A 17,988-nucleotide genomic window follows, 5' to 3' on the forward strand; every position below is an offset into this window, starting at 1 on the left:
CCAAATGAGTTCAGCACATATTTTTACAACCTTTTATGCCTTTTATAGCTGGCTACGTGTTATGGGATTGCTCATTGTTGAAGGCCGCACGGTGACTTCTCGTTGTTAATTTTTATGTCATTTTGGTCTCTTGTAAACAGTTGTCTTATTTACAATCATACCACATCTTCTTTTTTATATTTTATTCTTATATTGAATAACAAACCTTTATTGTGTATCCAGTATTTGACCAACCACTTCTATTGATAAAGCTAATTGATACTTTGTAATTCGTCCGTAAAGTAATCTGATAAAAGCAGACTTTTCTATTATCAATGGCGGGAAAGATAACTGTTCCTGCCTTTGCTGTAAAGTTTCCTCCACATGATTCTATAAGAACAGGACATAGTTATTGCCTTATAAAACAGTCAAACTCTGTATTTAGCAGACACTCTTATGAAATATAAAAAGCAACCTCACAAGAAACGAAGTTAATATTTCAAAATCAACCGTGACCTGGATCGGGGCAATTTGTATAAGTGTGTCCAGACGGTAGAACCATCGTTATTGTGAGCAGTGAAATAAAAACAAAGTCGAAAATGGTTACCTTCCGCCTACAAAATCATTATCAACCCTTTACTAGATCTTTTACATTATTTAAATGGGATTTTACATTGGATCAATCTAATGTAGGACTCTAATTGAAACAAAATCAAAATTTTGGTTACTGGAAATCAGGACACTTACAACTGTTTTGATTGAGTGATTCAACTGTTAGTGTATATGTTGACTTTTTTTACATTTGAGGTATGGCGCGACAGTGAATAGTACATTAATGAAGTGCCTTCTATGTAAACACCTTACTTCAGGTCTCCAAACAGTGGATAAACAATACAAAAGAACAACAATGGCGTATTATTTCAGCTTTGTAAATGTGAAAATATATTCAAAATATGTAAAAATGCGTTGAGAAATAAGTGATACAGTTTTCAATGACAAGTGAAAAGTTGGAACACGGGGAGGTGACTAGTACACTTTGTATTACGCGTTTTTAGTTCCAAACAGATTTTGTATCTTAATTTTAACTTCAACAATGGCAACAAATATTTCTCATCCTGAAGTTTTTGGTAATTAAAATATTGAAATGTTGTTAATAAAAAGTTACGATTTCGTTCGAAAATTAGGTGAACGGTGACCTTTTTAGACGGGTGATCACTGAAACGAGTTCATTTACAGAGAGAAAACATTTGAGATTGTCTAAAAAGTAAAATAACAAATATAACGACCTACAATGAAATTTCAAGAAAGAAAATTATCAAACGAATAGAAAACGACTGTCATATTCCTGACTTTGTACAAGAATTTCCTTATGTAGAAAATGGTGAATTAAAGCTGCTAAACCTTGCCACTTTTAGGGCAACAACACATAATTATATGTCTTTGACAACAGACGTAACAAAAGGTACAGCAGTCATCATTGTGTTACATTCTTACTCACTATAAAAAGTCTTATTATTTCTATTCTATATCAAATGTATTGAATCAAAATTAATTAATACCTGTGACATGAAGCGTGATTTTACTAGTACTATGTCCTGTTCCATCGCGATTAACAGCAGAACATCTGTATTGTCCTGCATCACTAAGTACAGCCTTAGATATAGTCAAAGATGGTGTGTCTGGTGTACCTCCTCTGTACTTGTTTGTACCTGTACTATTGATCCTTCTACTAGTATCGGTATCTGTATACTTGGTCCAGAAGACTGATGTTATTGTACTTTGACTTGATACCGTGCATTCTAGGGACACTGAACTACCAGCTGGTATCGTGTAGGATGTAGTATTAAGGGAAACGTTTGGTAAGTCTATTAAAATAAAATGCAATGAGTCTGTATTTGTAATCCCCTCAGCACATTTGAAGCTAATAACAGCTAGACTTGAGTATGCCGCAATACACCAAATTAATAAATGAATTGAAAACATTTCAGATATGGTAATACAATATCATTCCAAAAGACATACAAAATGACCCTGTATGTGATATCAATTATTCCTACAAACTATGTTCACTTACACAAAGTTCACCTTGTTATTCAATGCAAAAGTTGGGAGGATGAATAAATTGTACTTCAATATTTTAAAACCATTCTTCATAAGTATAGGGAAAAATGTATATCATTTTCACTTTAAAATTTCCGGTGAATGTACGATTGTTTACAAAATTAAAAGGCGTAGCCTTGTTTAAAAGAACTGACAAAACTTCTTAAAACCGCAAATCTTTTCGAATCTTTGTATAAGCTTCAATTATTTAACTTATAAAACCTTGTAAATTTCGTGTTATAATCGCAATTAAAATGTTGATCTATTCGTTATCAAAACCTGTGTCGGAACAAAATTAATTTGAATTATGTATTAAAAAGTTAACTACTAAACTGTTGAGAAAACTGTTCATTGGCTCTAAACAAAAATGTGTAATAAATTAACGAAAATGAACGTCATCCTTACCTCCAAAACAGATAAATGAACAAGAAATGTTTTAATAAAAAAGGAGAAATAAGAGCAACTAAGGTCGGTAGCACCTGACTTTAAATTGGCACACAAATGCTGGTGGTTTAGTGGGGTTTGCTTTTAACTTGTTTTGTGAGAACTAAATCTCACTAATACCTCTAGTTAATAAAGAATAAACAAACACAGCAATGCACAAGTTAAACTCAGATAAAAGACGTCCGAGTCCAATGTTAGAACTGGGCCGACCGTACAAGGGCTGTATAGCCAGTCAAGGTCATTAAAAACTTCCATTTGTTGTTAGAACTGGTAACAGAGGAAACTAGCAAAATGACAATGATCAACATAACAAAGGACTACTAGCACAATTTCTCTTGTGTGGGGTTTAGTATCATACAATCATAAAATATACGAGATGAACATTACCCGTATCATGTAAACAGCCTATTCTTTTTGATAAATGTGTTTATATATATATATATTTCCGAGGCAAAGACCCTATGAGTACATAAACATCAATTTCGTGTGAAAAATGCCACCTTTAATGACCTGGCAACATTATCGTTTTGTTAAATTGGCTTTTGAGTAGAATGACGACACTTTTGTGCTTTTTATAGAATATTTCCATAAAGATAGGATGTGAAACAGATAAACGTATAATATGTCTGCATGTTGGTAATAATGTCCTTGTGCCGATGATATTTTTTTTACCATTGATTAAAAGCTGGTATTATTGAAGTAAGAATATTTTTTTGGTCTGTGAAATTGGTAAATACTTCAAAGGTAGCCTCGTTAAGCAACAATAGTTGTTTCTAGTTATATTTTGTGTTTCTTTAGCAAACAGGATGTTGCTACCATCTCTTTATATTGATTCACCGTAAAAATTGTTTTTATCGTAGACGGAGTGCAATTTACATTTTGAAATATTGCACAAAAACTTCCCTTTATTGTGGGATTATAGTGAGTCGTTTTCCTGCTTCTTTGGCATTTGACCAACATCTTCATATAATTTAATAAATATCTGATTAAAATCAAGTTGCTATATTTTATACACACTGTTAAGCAAGGATAAACACATCTATAGACAAATAATTAACAAGTATCATGTATAACTTACTACAACCACCGCTGACTATACTTGCAAATCCTGAACTTGTACATTGTCTTTTATTTCTCTGCAGTGGTGCATCTGTAGCATAAATACAATCATAATATTTTGAAATAAAAAAAATGTCTCATTTGAATTTCATATTACATGTTTATGAATAAATGACATATTGATATACCAGTGAAACAGTAAACAAACAAAACAATTAAAAATTACCACCACCATTGCAATAATATAAATATCAAAAAATTATTAGACAACCAGTGAAGTGTGTCTAATAAAATAGTCCCTGAATTGTATACGCATCTGATAAGTGTAAATTATCAGGCATGTTGCATTTCAAAGTTTAACTTAGGTAAACAAAGTTCTCTGTAGTACTTGACAATTTTGTTATCTAAATTTGAAGAAAAAATATAACAATTTAAAAATTCTAACTGGGGATAATTTTCAATCCAGTAAGGTTTTGATATTGGAGATTCGTTTACAAGTTTTATCAAGAGATCATAAAATGTTCGAGTAGCTTGTGGTATAGCAAAAGCGGATAAAAAAAGTGTTTGGGTGTAAGGGGAGGAAGGGGACACAATCTTGACAAACTTTGGAGTGGAACGGGTAAAAAGTCAGAAAAAAACATAAAATGAGGACCAACAAGACGCTTGCACCTTACCCCTTTCTTAATCTGACTGCATATCTTCAACAAAAAATGAAATTCATTTTACAGTAATTTCAAAAGAGAGGCGAAAGATACCAAATGGACACTAAAACCTCAAAATCCTTTTCAACTGAATTTGATATAAAAAAAAATCACCCATGAAATAAAAGTAAACATTTGTTGTAAAGCATTGTATCTGGAAATTTTTTACCAAGAAAATGGTAACAACCTTTTTAACTTATCAGCAGTAATTGTTTCATAAGCCAAATAGTTGTTTTGAAATTTCTTTAAAAAATGAACACTTATTTTCGTAATTATTAAAAGTACTTAGAAGGAGTTGTCTGAACTGTTAGTGATTACTATAATTTTAACATCAATAGAGACGAATATTTTTGTTAGCCTTGAATTGTAATGCTGTTCGTGTTTATTTCCTTTTGTTTTCTTTCAGATGGAAGATCAATTTTAACACCACTCAAAATTTAAAAAAAAAATGAAAAAGTTGAACATGCTGTGATTTATTGTAAATTTTGATAGGCTGAATTCATCTCTTTTGACATAACGGTTTGCTTTCAACCGACACTTGTTTTCAATTTCTAGATATAAGTCAAAAGATGAAGCAGACTTAATTGTTTCTGTTGTATACTTTAATTCAAGTTCGATCGTTTTCAAAGTCACCAAACTTTGAATTATCTAATGAGGGGACATCATCTATATTGAGGATAGTAAAGTTAAACGATCACGCTAGCTTCAAATTCTCCATATTTCCAAAGAAAAGTCGACAAAAATAAGAGCACAAGTTGTTCCCTTTGGAATGTCCATTGATTGTTAAAAACAAGTTTTCCACATTTAACAAATATGTTGCCAATCAAGTTATTCAGTAACTTGATAATGTCAGTTTTCAAGGATTTATTTGTTTGAATCGGAGTTGGGTTTTTTTTTTACAAAGAAAGCTTTATCCCTCCCTAGGACAAGATACTTGTATTTACGGTGGCAATTCCCTTGTATGATACAAAACAGGACCAATTATTTTAAATTGTCTTTTTGGTTTGGAATGAGGAATTCCTGTATTAATAGTAGACAAATTGAATATTAAATACTTTTGCATGATAAAAAGATACTTAGATTGTATGTACATATCTTTCAGATTTTATAGTGTCCACATCTAATTCACGCCGACCCTAGAATATGTAGTTTTGCAAAAGCTTTGAAGCCCAACTTTTATTGCCAAGAAAAGTTGTTGTAATATGTTTGAATAAACTCATCATAGATACCAGGACAAAATTTAGTATAAAAGGAAACCTAAAATGTGGGAATTAATTCATAACCTTTTATTCTTCGGTTTGAAAAACTTACCGATGGTCGTTGATTGAGACATGTTTACAGAAATATATACCTCCTATTCTTGAAATTCTCGATATTTGTGCAGTTTATCACCACTGCTTAGTCATAATCATATATTCTGAACGTATAAGTAATATTAGCTCGTATAGGGTATTTGTGCCAAAATAAAGGCGCAGTAAAATGATTAAGTTACAATACAGAACCAAAACACTTAATACGAATAGATAAAGAATACATTCATGCTTGATACCAGTGACACCCAACTATTAAGTATTGTAAAGTTTTATGGGAACCACTTATATAACTACTTCTATAACACTTACCCTCGGATTCTTTATCTTTGTCTTTTCCGATAGAGCTCTGTAAATAGAAAATACATAAACTTCAATAAACCTTTCTTTTGTTAATAGTATATTTTTTTTTAATGCTATTTCATTTTTTTCCCGCCAAATAATAATAAGTAGTTCTGATTCGACAAAGAAAACCTTCCTATATACTAGGTTTATAATTCTGTACGCAAGACACTTGAATAAAACAAGTGAAAAGACCAAATAAAGTACGAAGTTATCAACAGATATTACTGGACTTTTTTCTAAAGAAACATATATCATGGGTAAAACTATGGGATATTAGTTATTAGTATATGTATTATCCAAAGGTTTATTACACACGGCTGGTAATCTACACACGCAGAACATTTGGTTCTGCAATAAAAACCGTGAGAGGATTTTCCGGTTGTGCTTGAGTGGAGCAATTGTCACCGCTTCAAAGGGTAAAGACATTTCTAAATCGCAATTTTCTTATTCGACTGATCAAAATATTGAAAATCGGAGAATGCTATGCTGTGGTGAATACTTTAACGAAGAGATACATGTATCATTTGCTGTTGTACGTGGAGTTGAACTCCTACAAAATCAGTTGCCGCACGAAATTTTGCCTAAAAAAGTGACATTTAGATTTTGAAATGGTTCTATTAACAGACCTACGAGTTCAAATTTACTTTTTATTCGGTTAATGGGTATGAATGTCGTTTTGGGCGGCGTGGACGCTGTCCAGTGTTGATAGACATCTTAATAAATCTAAAAACCTCATATTTTCATTATGTCATGCGTGAGGGGATTGGTTCTGATTGAGGACATCGTGAATGCGTGAGGGGACTTGGAATTATATCTTTATATAAAAGATATCAGTCGTTGAAAGTTGCTTTGATATGGTTAGATTGTTTATGAAAAAACAAAGGAGTGGGTCCGGTAAGGACCGATTTTGGCCTTAAATTCCAGGTTCATCTTTTTAAAGATTTTGACTACTTTTTAAACACTTAAGTGTCTATTTCATTTGATTCAATTAGTTTATGTGAAAGATTTTAACTGATTTAGTCATAAGAAACGATCCGATTCAAGCTCAAACATGAAAAACTACCAAATATGCCGAAAAGTGTCACTTTTCAGATGTTTTTTGTGAAAAATGAAAGTGGCCGCAAAAAATTTAACTAAAATGCTAGAATTGTGGAGATTTCAGTAATTTAGCATGACTTAATGGTGCTACTACCCGATATATGTGCATTGTATTGTCAAAAACAGCCCATATTTATGTAGCAGAAGCATTCTTCTATCCAATAAATAACTATAACTGTACATTCTAACTATTTTGTAAAACTGCTATATTGTAGGGCCAAAAAGGGGTCTTACTGGACCTACTCCTTTGTGTGCATAAATAAAAATTATGAGATAGAATTTTGAAATAACAATAAAACACCAATTTATTTTATGAATAGAAGTCTTCCAATTAAATTTCAAATATGTCTCTTAATTCGTGGATTTTGGCAAATAATCGGTATATTAAAAAGAAGATGTGGTTTGATTGCCAATGAGACAACTATCCTCAAAAGACCGAAATGACACAGACATTAACAACTATTGGTCATCGTACGGCCTTCAACAATGAGCAAAGCTCATACCGCATAGTCAGCTATAAAAGGCCCCGATAAGACAATGTAAAACAATTCAAACGAGAAAAGTAACGGCCTTATTTATGTAAAAAAAAATGAACAAAAAACAAATATGTAACACATAAACAAACGACAACCAATGAATTTACAGGCTCCTGACTTGGGACAGGCACATACATAAATAATGTGGCGAGGTTAAACATGTTAGCGGGATCCCAACCCTCCCCCTAACCTGGGACAGTGGTATAACAGTACAACATAAGAACGAATACAGTTTACTACCACAATTTGATATCAATTAATGTTGTAATTTTCATTGTTATATCAGTATTGCAAATCTAATTCTGTATTTTGTCCATCATATTTTTGGAATATTGTGTAAGAAATTCATGTGACGTCACTTTGTGCGTTGATGGTATGGCTAACTCTGCTGTTAATTTTTATGTGCTGGTTTAGGTTGTTTTTATTGTGTAGTTAGTCACCACTTCGATTTTATCATCTATTATATAGTCATTTCATAAAACTTCACTGGTTGCAAAATTATGAATTATTGGAAATAACAAAGATGTTCTTATTCCAGGCAGAAACCCTAGCCGTATTAGGCACACATTTTTGGAAGTTTTGTTCCTAAATGTACTTGTCTTGGCTCCCGAATTTTTTTCATCTGAGCGTCACTGGTAAGCCCTGTGTGGACGAAATACGCTTCTGACGTATAAGTTTATTTTAACCTGGTACTTTTTATTAGCTATAATTGGCGTGTTTCTCTGTCCTATATGTTCTCTCATTTATTTGTATGGTAGTCCGGTCATGAAATCTTGTCTTTAAATGATATATAATTTTACCATTGCCGACCCGTAGAAGCGGGAGGTTTGGCATGCCACAAAACCGCGGGTTCATCCCACCATTTTTTCTTAAAATGTCCTGTGCCAAGTGTGTGTGTTAAAGTTTAATGTTAACTTGTGTTTCTGTTGTGTCGTAGTTTTCCTCTTATATTTGATGTGTTTTCCTCAGTTTTAGTTTGTAGTCCGAACTGTTTTTTCTCAATCTATTTATGAATTTCGAACAGCGGTTTACTACTGTTGCCTTTATTGGAGACATATTTGCAATTTATTGGTTAGACTGTTTATTCATATACAGAAAACTTTGTGATGTATTGTATTAATCAAACTATTCAAACAAATATAAAAATTTGTGTTTTAGCAATCCATTTTGTTTTAAAATACACAATATAAGGGGAGTTAACTCTTTTCGTAAAAAAAACCATACTGGGCTGATAGGTTTTGAAATTTTTCAACTTTTGTAGCTAGAAACAAATCATTCACATACTTTTTCCTTTTCTTGTTCGTAACAAGAAAAATCACAAAAAAAATGAACTCAGAGGAAAATCAATTTGGAAAGTCCAAAATCACATGGCAAAATCAAATAACAAAACACATCAAACCGAATGGACAAGAACTGTCATATTCCTGACTTGATACAGGCATTTTCAAATGTAGAAAATGGTGGATTAAACCTGGTTCTATAGCGCTAACCCTCTCACTTTAATAACAGTCTCATCAAATTCCGCTACATTTACATGATGCGTTAAATAAACAGTCACACTTAATAGAATAGTCAAAATATGGGTACATCAGACATAATCGTAAAACAATTTTAAAACGAACAATTTAACAGGACACAAAAACATCTACTGTCTACGAACACATGGATTGATTTGAGTGTCTGACGTCAGAAAAAAATTATACGTCACATAAATTTTATCGTTCAATGTGCATACAAACAATTTTAAAATTTACAAAGGCAATGTAAGCATACAGGGTTAAAACATATCTTTCCACAATGTATTTCAAAATTCTGTTTCATTAATTTGGTTATGCACACAAATGTGTTTTTTCATGAACAATCTGACCAGATTTAGCCAACTTTCAAAGACTCATAGTTTGGAAATAATATTATGATTTCACGTCCCCTCACGCATTCACGATGTCCTCAATCAGAACAGATCCCCTAACGCATGACATAATGAAAATATGAGGTTTTTAGATTTATTAAGATGTCGATCAACACCGGACAGCGTACACGCCGCCCAAATCGACATTCATACCCATTGACCGAAAAAAAAGTAAATTTGAACTTTATAGTCTGTAATTAGAACCATTTCAAAATCCAAATGTCACTTTTTTAGGCAAAATCTCGTGCGGCAACTGATTTTGTAGGATTTCAACTCCATGTACAACAGTAAATGATACATGTATCACTTTGTTTTTATTGCAGAACCAAATGTTCTGCGTGTGTAGATTACCAGCCGTGTACAGAACTGGGTGTATTTTGAATAAATTTCTTTAATTATGAGGGATAATTAGGTAAAACTAATAATACCAAAACTTACATAAATTGTTTAAACTAATTTTAACTTTCCACAATACACACTGTCAGAAGAATTCATAAAAAAAAAAAATCTCGAATAGACTCCGTAAAATTCAAATTCATAACATAATATGGTGTTATGTAAACGATTTGCAGAACTGCTAATCATAATACTGACATTTATTGTGCTGGATCATAAAAAATACGTTATCAACGGTATGAAGAATAACGTTGTGCAAACTAAATGACATTTAAGCACTTCCAATCCTGCAATATTTTGACTTTCTAAATTGAAAATGGGGAAGGGAACAAGGCTTCTATTACAAACGTTTCAGACATAATTTCAGTTGTTCATGCACAAAAAACTTCACTGTTAAAGTAAAATGATCAAAATACCAAACTCGAAAGAAAATTCAAATCGGAAAGTCCCTTATTAAATGGCAAACAATAAACGAATGGAAAAAATGTTATATAACTGACTTGATAAATGCCTTATCTTTGGTAAAATAATGTTTGATTAAACCGGGTTTATAGCTGTCTGAATTGCTAAGCTTATGTTAACAATTTTACAACATACAAAGTAGAATATGATAACAATACTACCGAACTCAAAGGAAAGTCCCGTATATAATGTCATTTTACAAATCAAAATTCCAAACACATCAAACGAGTCTTATTCCTGACTTGGAACAGGCATGTCCTACTGTAGAAAATGGTGGGTAAAATCTGTTTTTAGCTAACCTCTCACTGGTATGACAGTTCCATAAAAATTTAAGTATATTGTACAAAACAAACAGACATGAAATGTAAAATTTCAAAAATAGGGGAAACAGCAGTTTACATTTTGTTACAATCTTAATCAATATAAAATATCAAATATGTTTACAAAGAAAAACATAATGATATATAGACAAAGCACATGATCAAAACGGAAGGCCAATGATACTAAATGACCATAGCACAATACCACAATGTCAGAGTGAATAAGTACCAAGCCATGTCAAAACCCTATACATAGATATTTGACCTGTTTAACTGTACATCATTTGCAGTCTAAAATACGTGTTTAATAATATTCTTTATAACAGTGTGAATGCATTTTTTTTGTATCAACAGTTGACTTTTTGATCATCTACCAATGCTAAACATACGGAATTGTTCCGGATTTGAAAATTGCAGAATTTCGAATTGAACGATTATACAAAAATGTATAATGTGTTTATATAAAAGTTTATACACATTTCAATCATCTATTGCCAACTTTTAACAAGTTACAAAATTAATTTGCCTTAATTCAAAGAAAAGGAGACCAAGCTGCTTATTAATTTTAGATATTGCTTGTGTGCATATCCGTTATAAATCAAAAAGATTTTACTGTGTAAATGTGAAAAGGTAATACATAAAATTTAAGAAGTTGATAAGAATTACGAAAGTATTTCATTTTCTGTTTAAGGAGGGATTTGAAAAAAATTAAGTAGAACCTGTGTTTTGATATTAAAGTTGATTCCTTTAAAATAAAACAGAGGATATAAAGGGGTATTCATCCATGACACAAAATCAGTATATTAAACAATATCCAACAAAAAGCAAATCAACATCCCTTTCAGTGCTGTTCTTCATCTCAAAGTCACAGTGATAAAGTAAAATAAAAAAAAAGTACTGACTGATACAATAACAGGTTGATTGCCACTTGTTTTGATTTACAGATAATTACTACCAAATGAATAAGTATTAAATGGAATCTCCTTCAAAGGTGAAATAATAAAAGTGCCGAACTAAATTCAAAAGCTGAAACACATTAAAACGAATGAATTGCTACTGTCATATTTCTGTCTTTGTACAGACATTTTCTTATGTAGATATATTTCAGATCATAATTGACCAGAGTCAATATGTCATGTATTGCATAATTGAAAAGTTATTTCATTATTCAGTTTTATAGAAAATGGTGACCTCAAAAGTGTACCAATGACAATTTTTAACCTGTACTACTTACAACTGTATTCTATAAATTATATAGGATTAGTTTTTCAAGGACCAAAATATAAAATGTGTGAAAGGAAATGCAACCAGGAACTAGCTTACGTGTAAACTCAGTGGCATATTAGTCTGATTTCATTCAATAATGTAGGTTAATTTAAGTTAGCATTATAAATAATAAACAGAATTTCATTATTGAAAACCCTAATTTAACCTGAACATTTCTGCAACTATATTTATTTGTTTTATTTCAACTAGATTATTATATAAGAGTTTAAGGTATGTATTCTATTCCCAGTGATAAGTGATTTTGGCCAAATGACCAAGAACTTTTCAATAATGATGCACAACTCTTTTATTATTTTTTTTCAATTTCAGATGGTTCACTGAACTTTAAATCTGTTTTGTAAATTTGTTTACAGTAAAATTTGTTAGAACTTTAAATGGAAGAAAAGAGGAATATTGGAGTAATGGTGACGTATAATGATTTTTTTTGACGCGTGACTTAATTATTCCAAAATAGAGGCATTAGTAACGCACCCGTTATCAACAAGAACTCAATTTTGTGTATAGATTCTTATTTAATTGGTTTTCATTCTTGATTGGGAAAATACATTTCCAATATTCAAAGATACTAGTATATGGAGGAGGTTATACTATGTCTCAACTCATTCCTTATTGAAATATTTTACAGGAGTATAATGAGAACAGAATCTTTAAAATAGAATCAGATAAAATGTCTGACTAGTTATAACTAACAACTTTTGATTTGACCGAATACATGTTAAGGGGTAACAATTAATTTGGAAAGCATAATGAGCACAGCTGCCAAATCGACATTATTGTAGTATATTGGGAGTTACTAAATAAAGGTTCAGATGATAAATACATACAAAAATAACACTTCAAAATTATGTTGTATTCACATACATATGATTAGTTTTTGTTGCATGAAAATTGAAGAAAACCATTTTTATCCATTCTAATTATATACTCGCATTTCAATGTTACAGTTGGAATATTTTTTATACAGCTTTAATGAATGGCTATTCAAATATAATGCATACAGACTATATCATATTTGCTTATATAAACGTCTATCAAATGCACTCGTTAAAGTGTGAAAAATAATTAGGCAACAACTTTTTTAGAGTGAAATTATTATACTAAAGAAATCATACTTTTTGCTTTTATTCGTTACGATGAGGTTAACGCATACACTATGAGGGAAAGGACTAATATTTTAATATTTGTAATTTTAGTCTACTCCCAGAAGGATTCATTTGAACAACTACAGGGTCATGCTGGGAGAAAAACAGAATTATGCCTTATATCTTGAATAACATCTATAAATTGACAATGAGAGTCGGTTGAGAACAAATTTCATTTCAGCTTCACAATTGATTCATTTGTAGCAAAATTTCAGCTGCCCTGCATATATATAGAGTGTATGTCCTAGTTCATACGATATTGCATAGTTAGCATTAAAGGAAATTGTTGTTTATAAGGAAACTACAAATTAGTGTGTTCCAAGTGATGAAGTTAAGTCATCTCAGCGGGAAAAAATGGTTTATTGACTCAAATACGAGCTGGTGACCGTTATGTTATGTCTGTTTCAAAGATTACGACATACATGTTTCAATCGTCGTAACAAAAATTTTGTCATCTTTTCCTAAAATTTGACATCTATAACTCAGACTCATGACCGAATTGGTACAAAAATGTGAAACGTGGGATCTCCTAGTTTTGTTTCAAAGGGTTGTAGTAGTTCTTTCCTTAGTTTAAGTATTTTTAGTATTGCTTTTATGTTTATAAGTCTCTGTTGAATTGTTTAAACAAGTAATAATCTTGTTCACGATTTTCAATGAGAATGGGTTTCAAGTTCAAAATGTCATACTCGGTCAAGTTTTAAGGGTAGACAATTTACATCACAAAAGGTTGATGTCTCCGGATTAGATTTAGGTGATGGAAGTATACCGATGGAAATCTCGCACATCTTGGAAATGACAAATCAAGGTGAATAATTAAACAAGAACAATACCTGATCGACAAAGTTATAATCTCCTACTATGAATACATTTTCAAGACATGGAACTTGACTACTGGAAGGTTAACATCACAACGTTTGACAGATATTCTATCTTGAAGTTGTTGGCAGTTGTTACCATTCGTTTACTGTGTTTGATATAAGCAACAGTAGTTTACTGCTGTTAGAAATTCATACATCGATAGAGAAAAAAACTAATCCGAGTTACAGACTAAAACTGAGGAAACGCATCAAATATAAGAGAACTACGACACAACAGAAACACACCATTAAAATGTAACACACACAGAAACGAACAATAATATAACAATGGATATTTCCCTGACTTGGTACAGGGCATTTTAAGATAAAAATGAGCTTTTGATTTTGCCATTTGATGAGGGACTTTCCGTTTTGAATTTTTCTTGAACTGCGATATTTTTGTTATTTTACATTCATCTGTTTCAATATCAAGGACATGATCTAGGTTGATAGCAGTCTATATACTTTCTATATAATACTTGATTGCAAGTTAACTAAGATATGCTAGCACTCATTCAGATGAGGATTAAATAAGATTTAGATTGGATCACCAATCCGTTATTGCATTTATAAACATATACACATATATTGTGCTCGTCACATGTCGGGTGTCACTCATAAAGCAGGGTCTGGTATCTAGCCTGGAGGTCATCCCCAGTATTTTGTGAAGTTCCTTTTGTTTTTATTAACTGAAAATTATATATCAATTCACTTTGTAAAAAACGTCACCGTCAAATCTCTAATGTGTAATGCCCTTACCATACAGAAACAATATAGGTACTGTGAGTTCGTTAATTTTCTTTCCCATCAATTTTCGTGATTTGAGGAAAGATCGCATGTTCGCAGATATTCAATTCTGTGGTTTTTGCAAAGTCTGCAAATACTTCTTTAAAAAAATTGAAACTTGTTGAATATCTAAATTCATGGTCCCATGTACCCCCGAAATCCGCTCAATTAGTATTCAACGAATAATAATGCGTCCATAGTATTGCATATAATTATATTTTCAAAAATATTTTCGTTAAAATTATAATAAAACCCAGTTGACATTTACAATAGACCCAGTAGTATTTATTGGATAATTCTTGAATAGCATATGCAACTTAACTGAAGACATACAAATACAAGCACTAATCGTCCGTTTCTGAATAGCAAGTGTTTATGACGATTGTATGATGCATAAGACGTATTTTATTTAAATTAAGGGTAATATATTGTTGACACTAAATTTGAGGAACACATATTTGGTTAAATTTAAACTTTGTTTAATATTAGTCTGCGGTATTTGACAGAGTTAGTGTGTTTAATAATGATGATCACGATAATATTATGTATCAACAATGAAAATTAGAAAAACTTTAATGCAAAAAATTCGTACGAATAAAAATGTTTATAGTTTGTTGAATTTTTCACAGAATACCCATTATAAACTTAGAGAAAACTATAAAGAGGTACATATGCTCAGAGTACATATGAGTACAGAAATTGACGTTATTTATAGATTGTAACATATTTTTCAATATCCGCCCTGATCCTTACGATATGACATAACATATATATCTAATGAAACCTGGTGCAAAGCTCAATTATGGGATAATTACATATAAACTAGTGTTATAATTCATCGGATAGTCAACAGTGTCTGAATTAAACTCTTGTCATCGTGAATGTGTACATTTGTCATCGCTTTATCAAAGGTTGAAATGTGTAACACAATTGGGTTTGTCTAAGGTAAAAGAGTACCAATACACGCCATGCATTATCATATATAAATTATATTTTTCTAAATATGATACAGCTTGAAAAGTATTCAATTCGATTATCAATAAAGCATGACGGAAGCCCATCCCCTTTTACATCAGTCAGCGACCTCCCCCTTTATAAAAAGTTTGGATCCACAACTGCATGGCCTGTAATAGCTTACTACATTTTTATATTGACTGATAGCCGAATGCCGTATGTTAACATAAAGGTGTGCAAGTTCTTGTCCCCTTTGACTATCTAGATAAACTCAAGTCATTAAAGATTGCATATTTTGGCGTTAATATTGAGTCACTGATAAGGTCTTTGCATCGGAACTAAACACATTTATTCTAAAAACAGTTGTTGGCATGACACGGGTTATGTTCTTCTCATTTATGTTATGATGGTATGATACTAAACCCCTAACGGGAAGGATTGTGCCTGATGTTCATATGATGAAATCATAATCTTTCAGTCAGTTTAATTGAAGTCTGGAGCTGGCATGTCAGTTAACTGCTAGTAGTCTGTTGTTATTTATGTATTATTGTCATTTTGTTTATTTTCTTTGGTTACATCTTCTGACATCAGACTCGGACTTCTCTTGAACTGAATTTTAATGTGCGTATTGTTATGCATTTACTTTTCTACATTTGTTAGATGTATAGGGGGAGGGTTGAGATCTCACAAACATGTTTAACCCCGCCGCATTTTTGCGCCTGTCCCAAGTCAGGAGCCTCTGGCTTTTGTTAGTCTTGTATTATTTTAATTTTAGTTTCTTGTGTACAATTTGGAAATTAGTATGGCGTTCATGATCACGGAACTAGTATATATTTGTTTAGGGGCCAGCTGAAGGACGCCTCCGGGTGCGGGAATTTCTCGCTACATTGAAGACCTGTTGGTGACCTTCTGCTGTTGTTTTTTTATTTGGTGGGGTTGTTGTCTCTTTGACACATTCCCCATTTCCATTCTCAATTTTATCATCATAGATACCAGGATTGAAAATTTATATTAACGACAGACGCACGTTTTGTCTACGAAAGACTCATCATAGACGCGAGAAAAAAAATGTTAAAAATGCCAAATAAATTACGAAGTTGAAGAGCATTGAGGACTAAAAATTCCTAAAAATGTCGCCAAATACAGCTTAGTTAAGATAGCGCTCTCGTTGTTAATTTGTATAATAAGAAACTTACCACAACAGGTGTCAAACAATACAGAAATAATCCAAGACACAAAAATCTGTAAAACTTCTCCATGATTCAGACGTAGGATTCAGATGTACAAATTGGTGAATATGTTTTGTTTCCCCGTTTTAAGATGAGATTTCCTGTCGGGAAGTGATGATCGAGAGTCATCCAGTCTTCATTTATATACGTCTTTAATTGTAAGTATCTTCCTCGTCTGCATATGAGGATCCACAGAATATTCTGAATTTTGTTTAACGAGGGCGAACGACAATCCTTTTTGGTAATAACTACTGTTTTATATTTACAAATTACTTAGAAATACATATAACAAACCGCAATTTTTTCAACATGTCGCCTAGGGATGTTTGAAATGACTAATGACAATTTAAAATTATTAGCAAGCAACTTATTGTGTTGCAGTGAATGCATAATACTATAGTAGGTAAATAAAACGCTGAAATTCTGTCTGTTTTCTTTTTTGATATAAGATGTACCTATTAAACCATTTTTATCAGTGCAGGGTTATTTAAGCATTATTAATTATGATAAAAATATTAAAAAACGTTTGCCCTATTCCAAAATTAAATTAACTATCGTGAAGTAGTCGACATATTATGATATTTTCATTTAATAATTGGTTCTTAAAAACAATTTCACGTTTATAAAAAAAAATGGGTATATATGCAAAATATCAAATAAATAGTTTACATTACTCTAACAAATTTAATCATGTTTACGTGCTCCATGATTCTGCGTGGACTGATTATCATTTCTATCCTGTAAATTTCGGAAGTAAACTCAAAAGTTACTTACTCGCTATTAACCATCACCGAATGAAATCTTATTTTGTGGTTATACATTTTTTTCCCCCAAAAAGTCCAAAATCGTGCAGAGAGGGCTTAGTTCAGTAAATATAATTCATTGGTTTAATAATTTCCTTCACATTTTACTAGCAAGACACTCGTTTTATGTTGATTTCCGATCAGAAAATTTATTCCGAAAAGGCAAATGTTCATCTGTTGATAAGACTCTTTGGTGTCACAACATTTTATGCCTTATATAAAAACGAGGAACATTGGTGTGATGGTCCGTTAGATAATGTATATAAAAGAT

The 17,988-nt window shown here is 31.7% G+C and overlaps 1 protein-coding gene across 3 annotated transcripts in view; it reads right to left on the minus strand.

Annotated features, from left to right (window-relative positions):
- Positions 1–17,214, minus strand: part of LOC134692692 (adhesion G protein-coupled receptor F5-like) — a 70,003-nt gene extending 52,789 nt beyond the window's left edge. The window contains exons 1-5 of one of the 3 annotated variants that reach the window (XM_063553180.1): positions 16,882–17,214; positions 5,906–5,942; positions 3,602–3,673; positions 1,539–1,844; positions 206–369 (exon numbers count right to left, since the gene is read on the minus strand). In XM_063553180.1, the coding sequence (XP_063409250.1) occupies positions 206–369; positions 1,539–1,844; positions 3,602–3,673; positions 5,906–5,942; positions 16,882–16,944 (642 nt within the window). In that variant the 5' untranslated portion in view covers positions 16,945–17,214. The remainder of the gene's footprint in view (positions 1–205; positions 370–1,538; positions 1,845–3,601; positions 3,674–5,905; positions 5,943–16,881) is intronic. The other 2 variants (XM_063553172.1, XM_063553190.1) reach the window with 2 other exon arrangements.
- Between the last annotated feature and the right edge of the window lie 774 nt (positions 17,215–17,988).

The sequence above is a fragment of the Mytilus trossulus genome, chromosome 1 (genome assembly GCF_036588685.1).
Source record: "Mytilus trossulus isolate FHL-02 chromosome 1, PNRI_Mtr1.1.1.hap1, whole genome shotgun sequence".
Taxonomy (NCBI): domain Eukaryota; kingdom Metazoa; phylum Mollusca; class Bivalvia; order Mytilida; family Mytilidae; genus Mytilus; species Mytilus trossulus.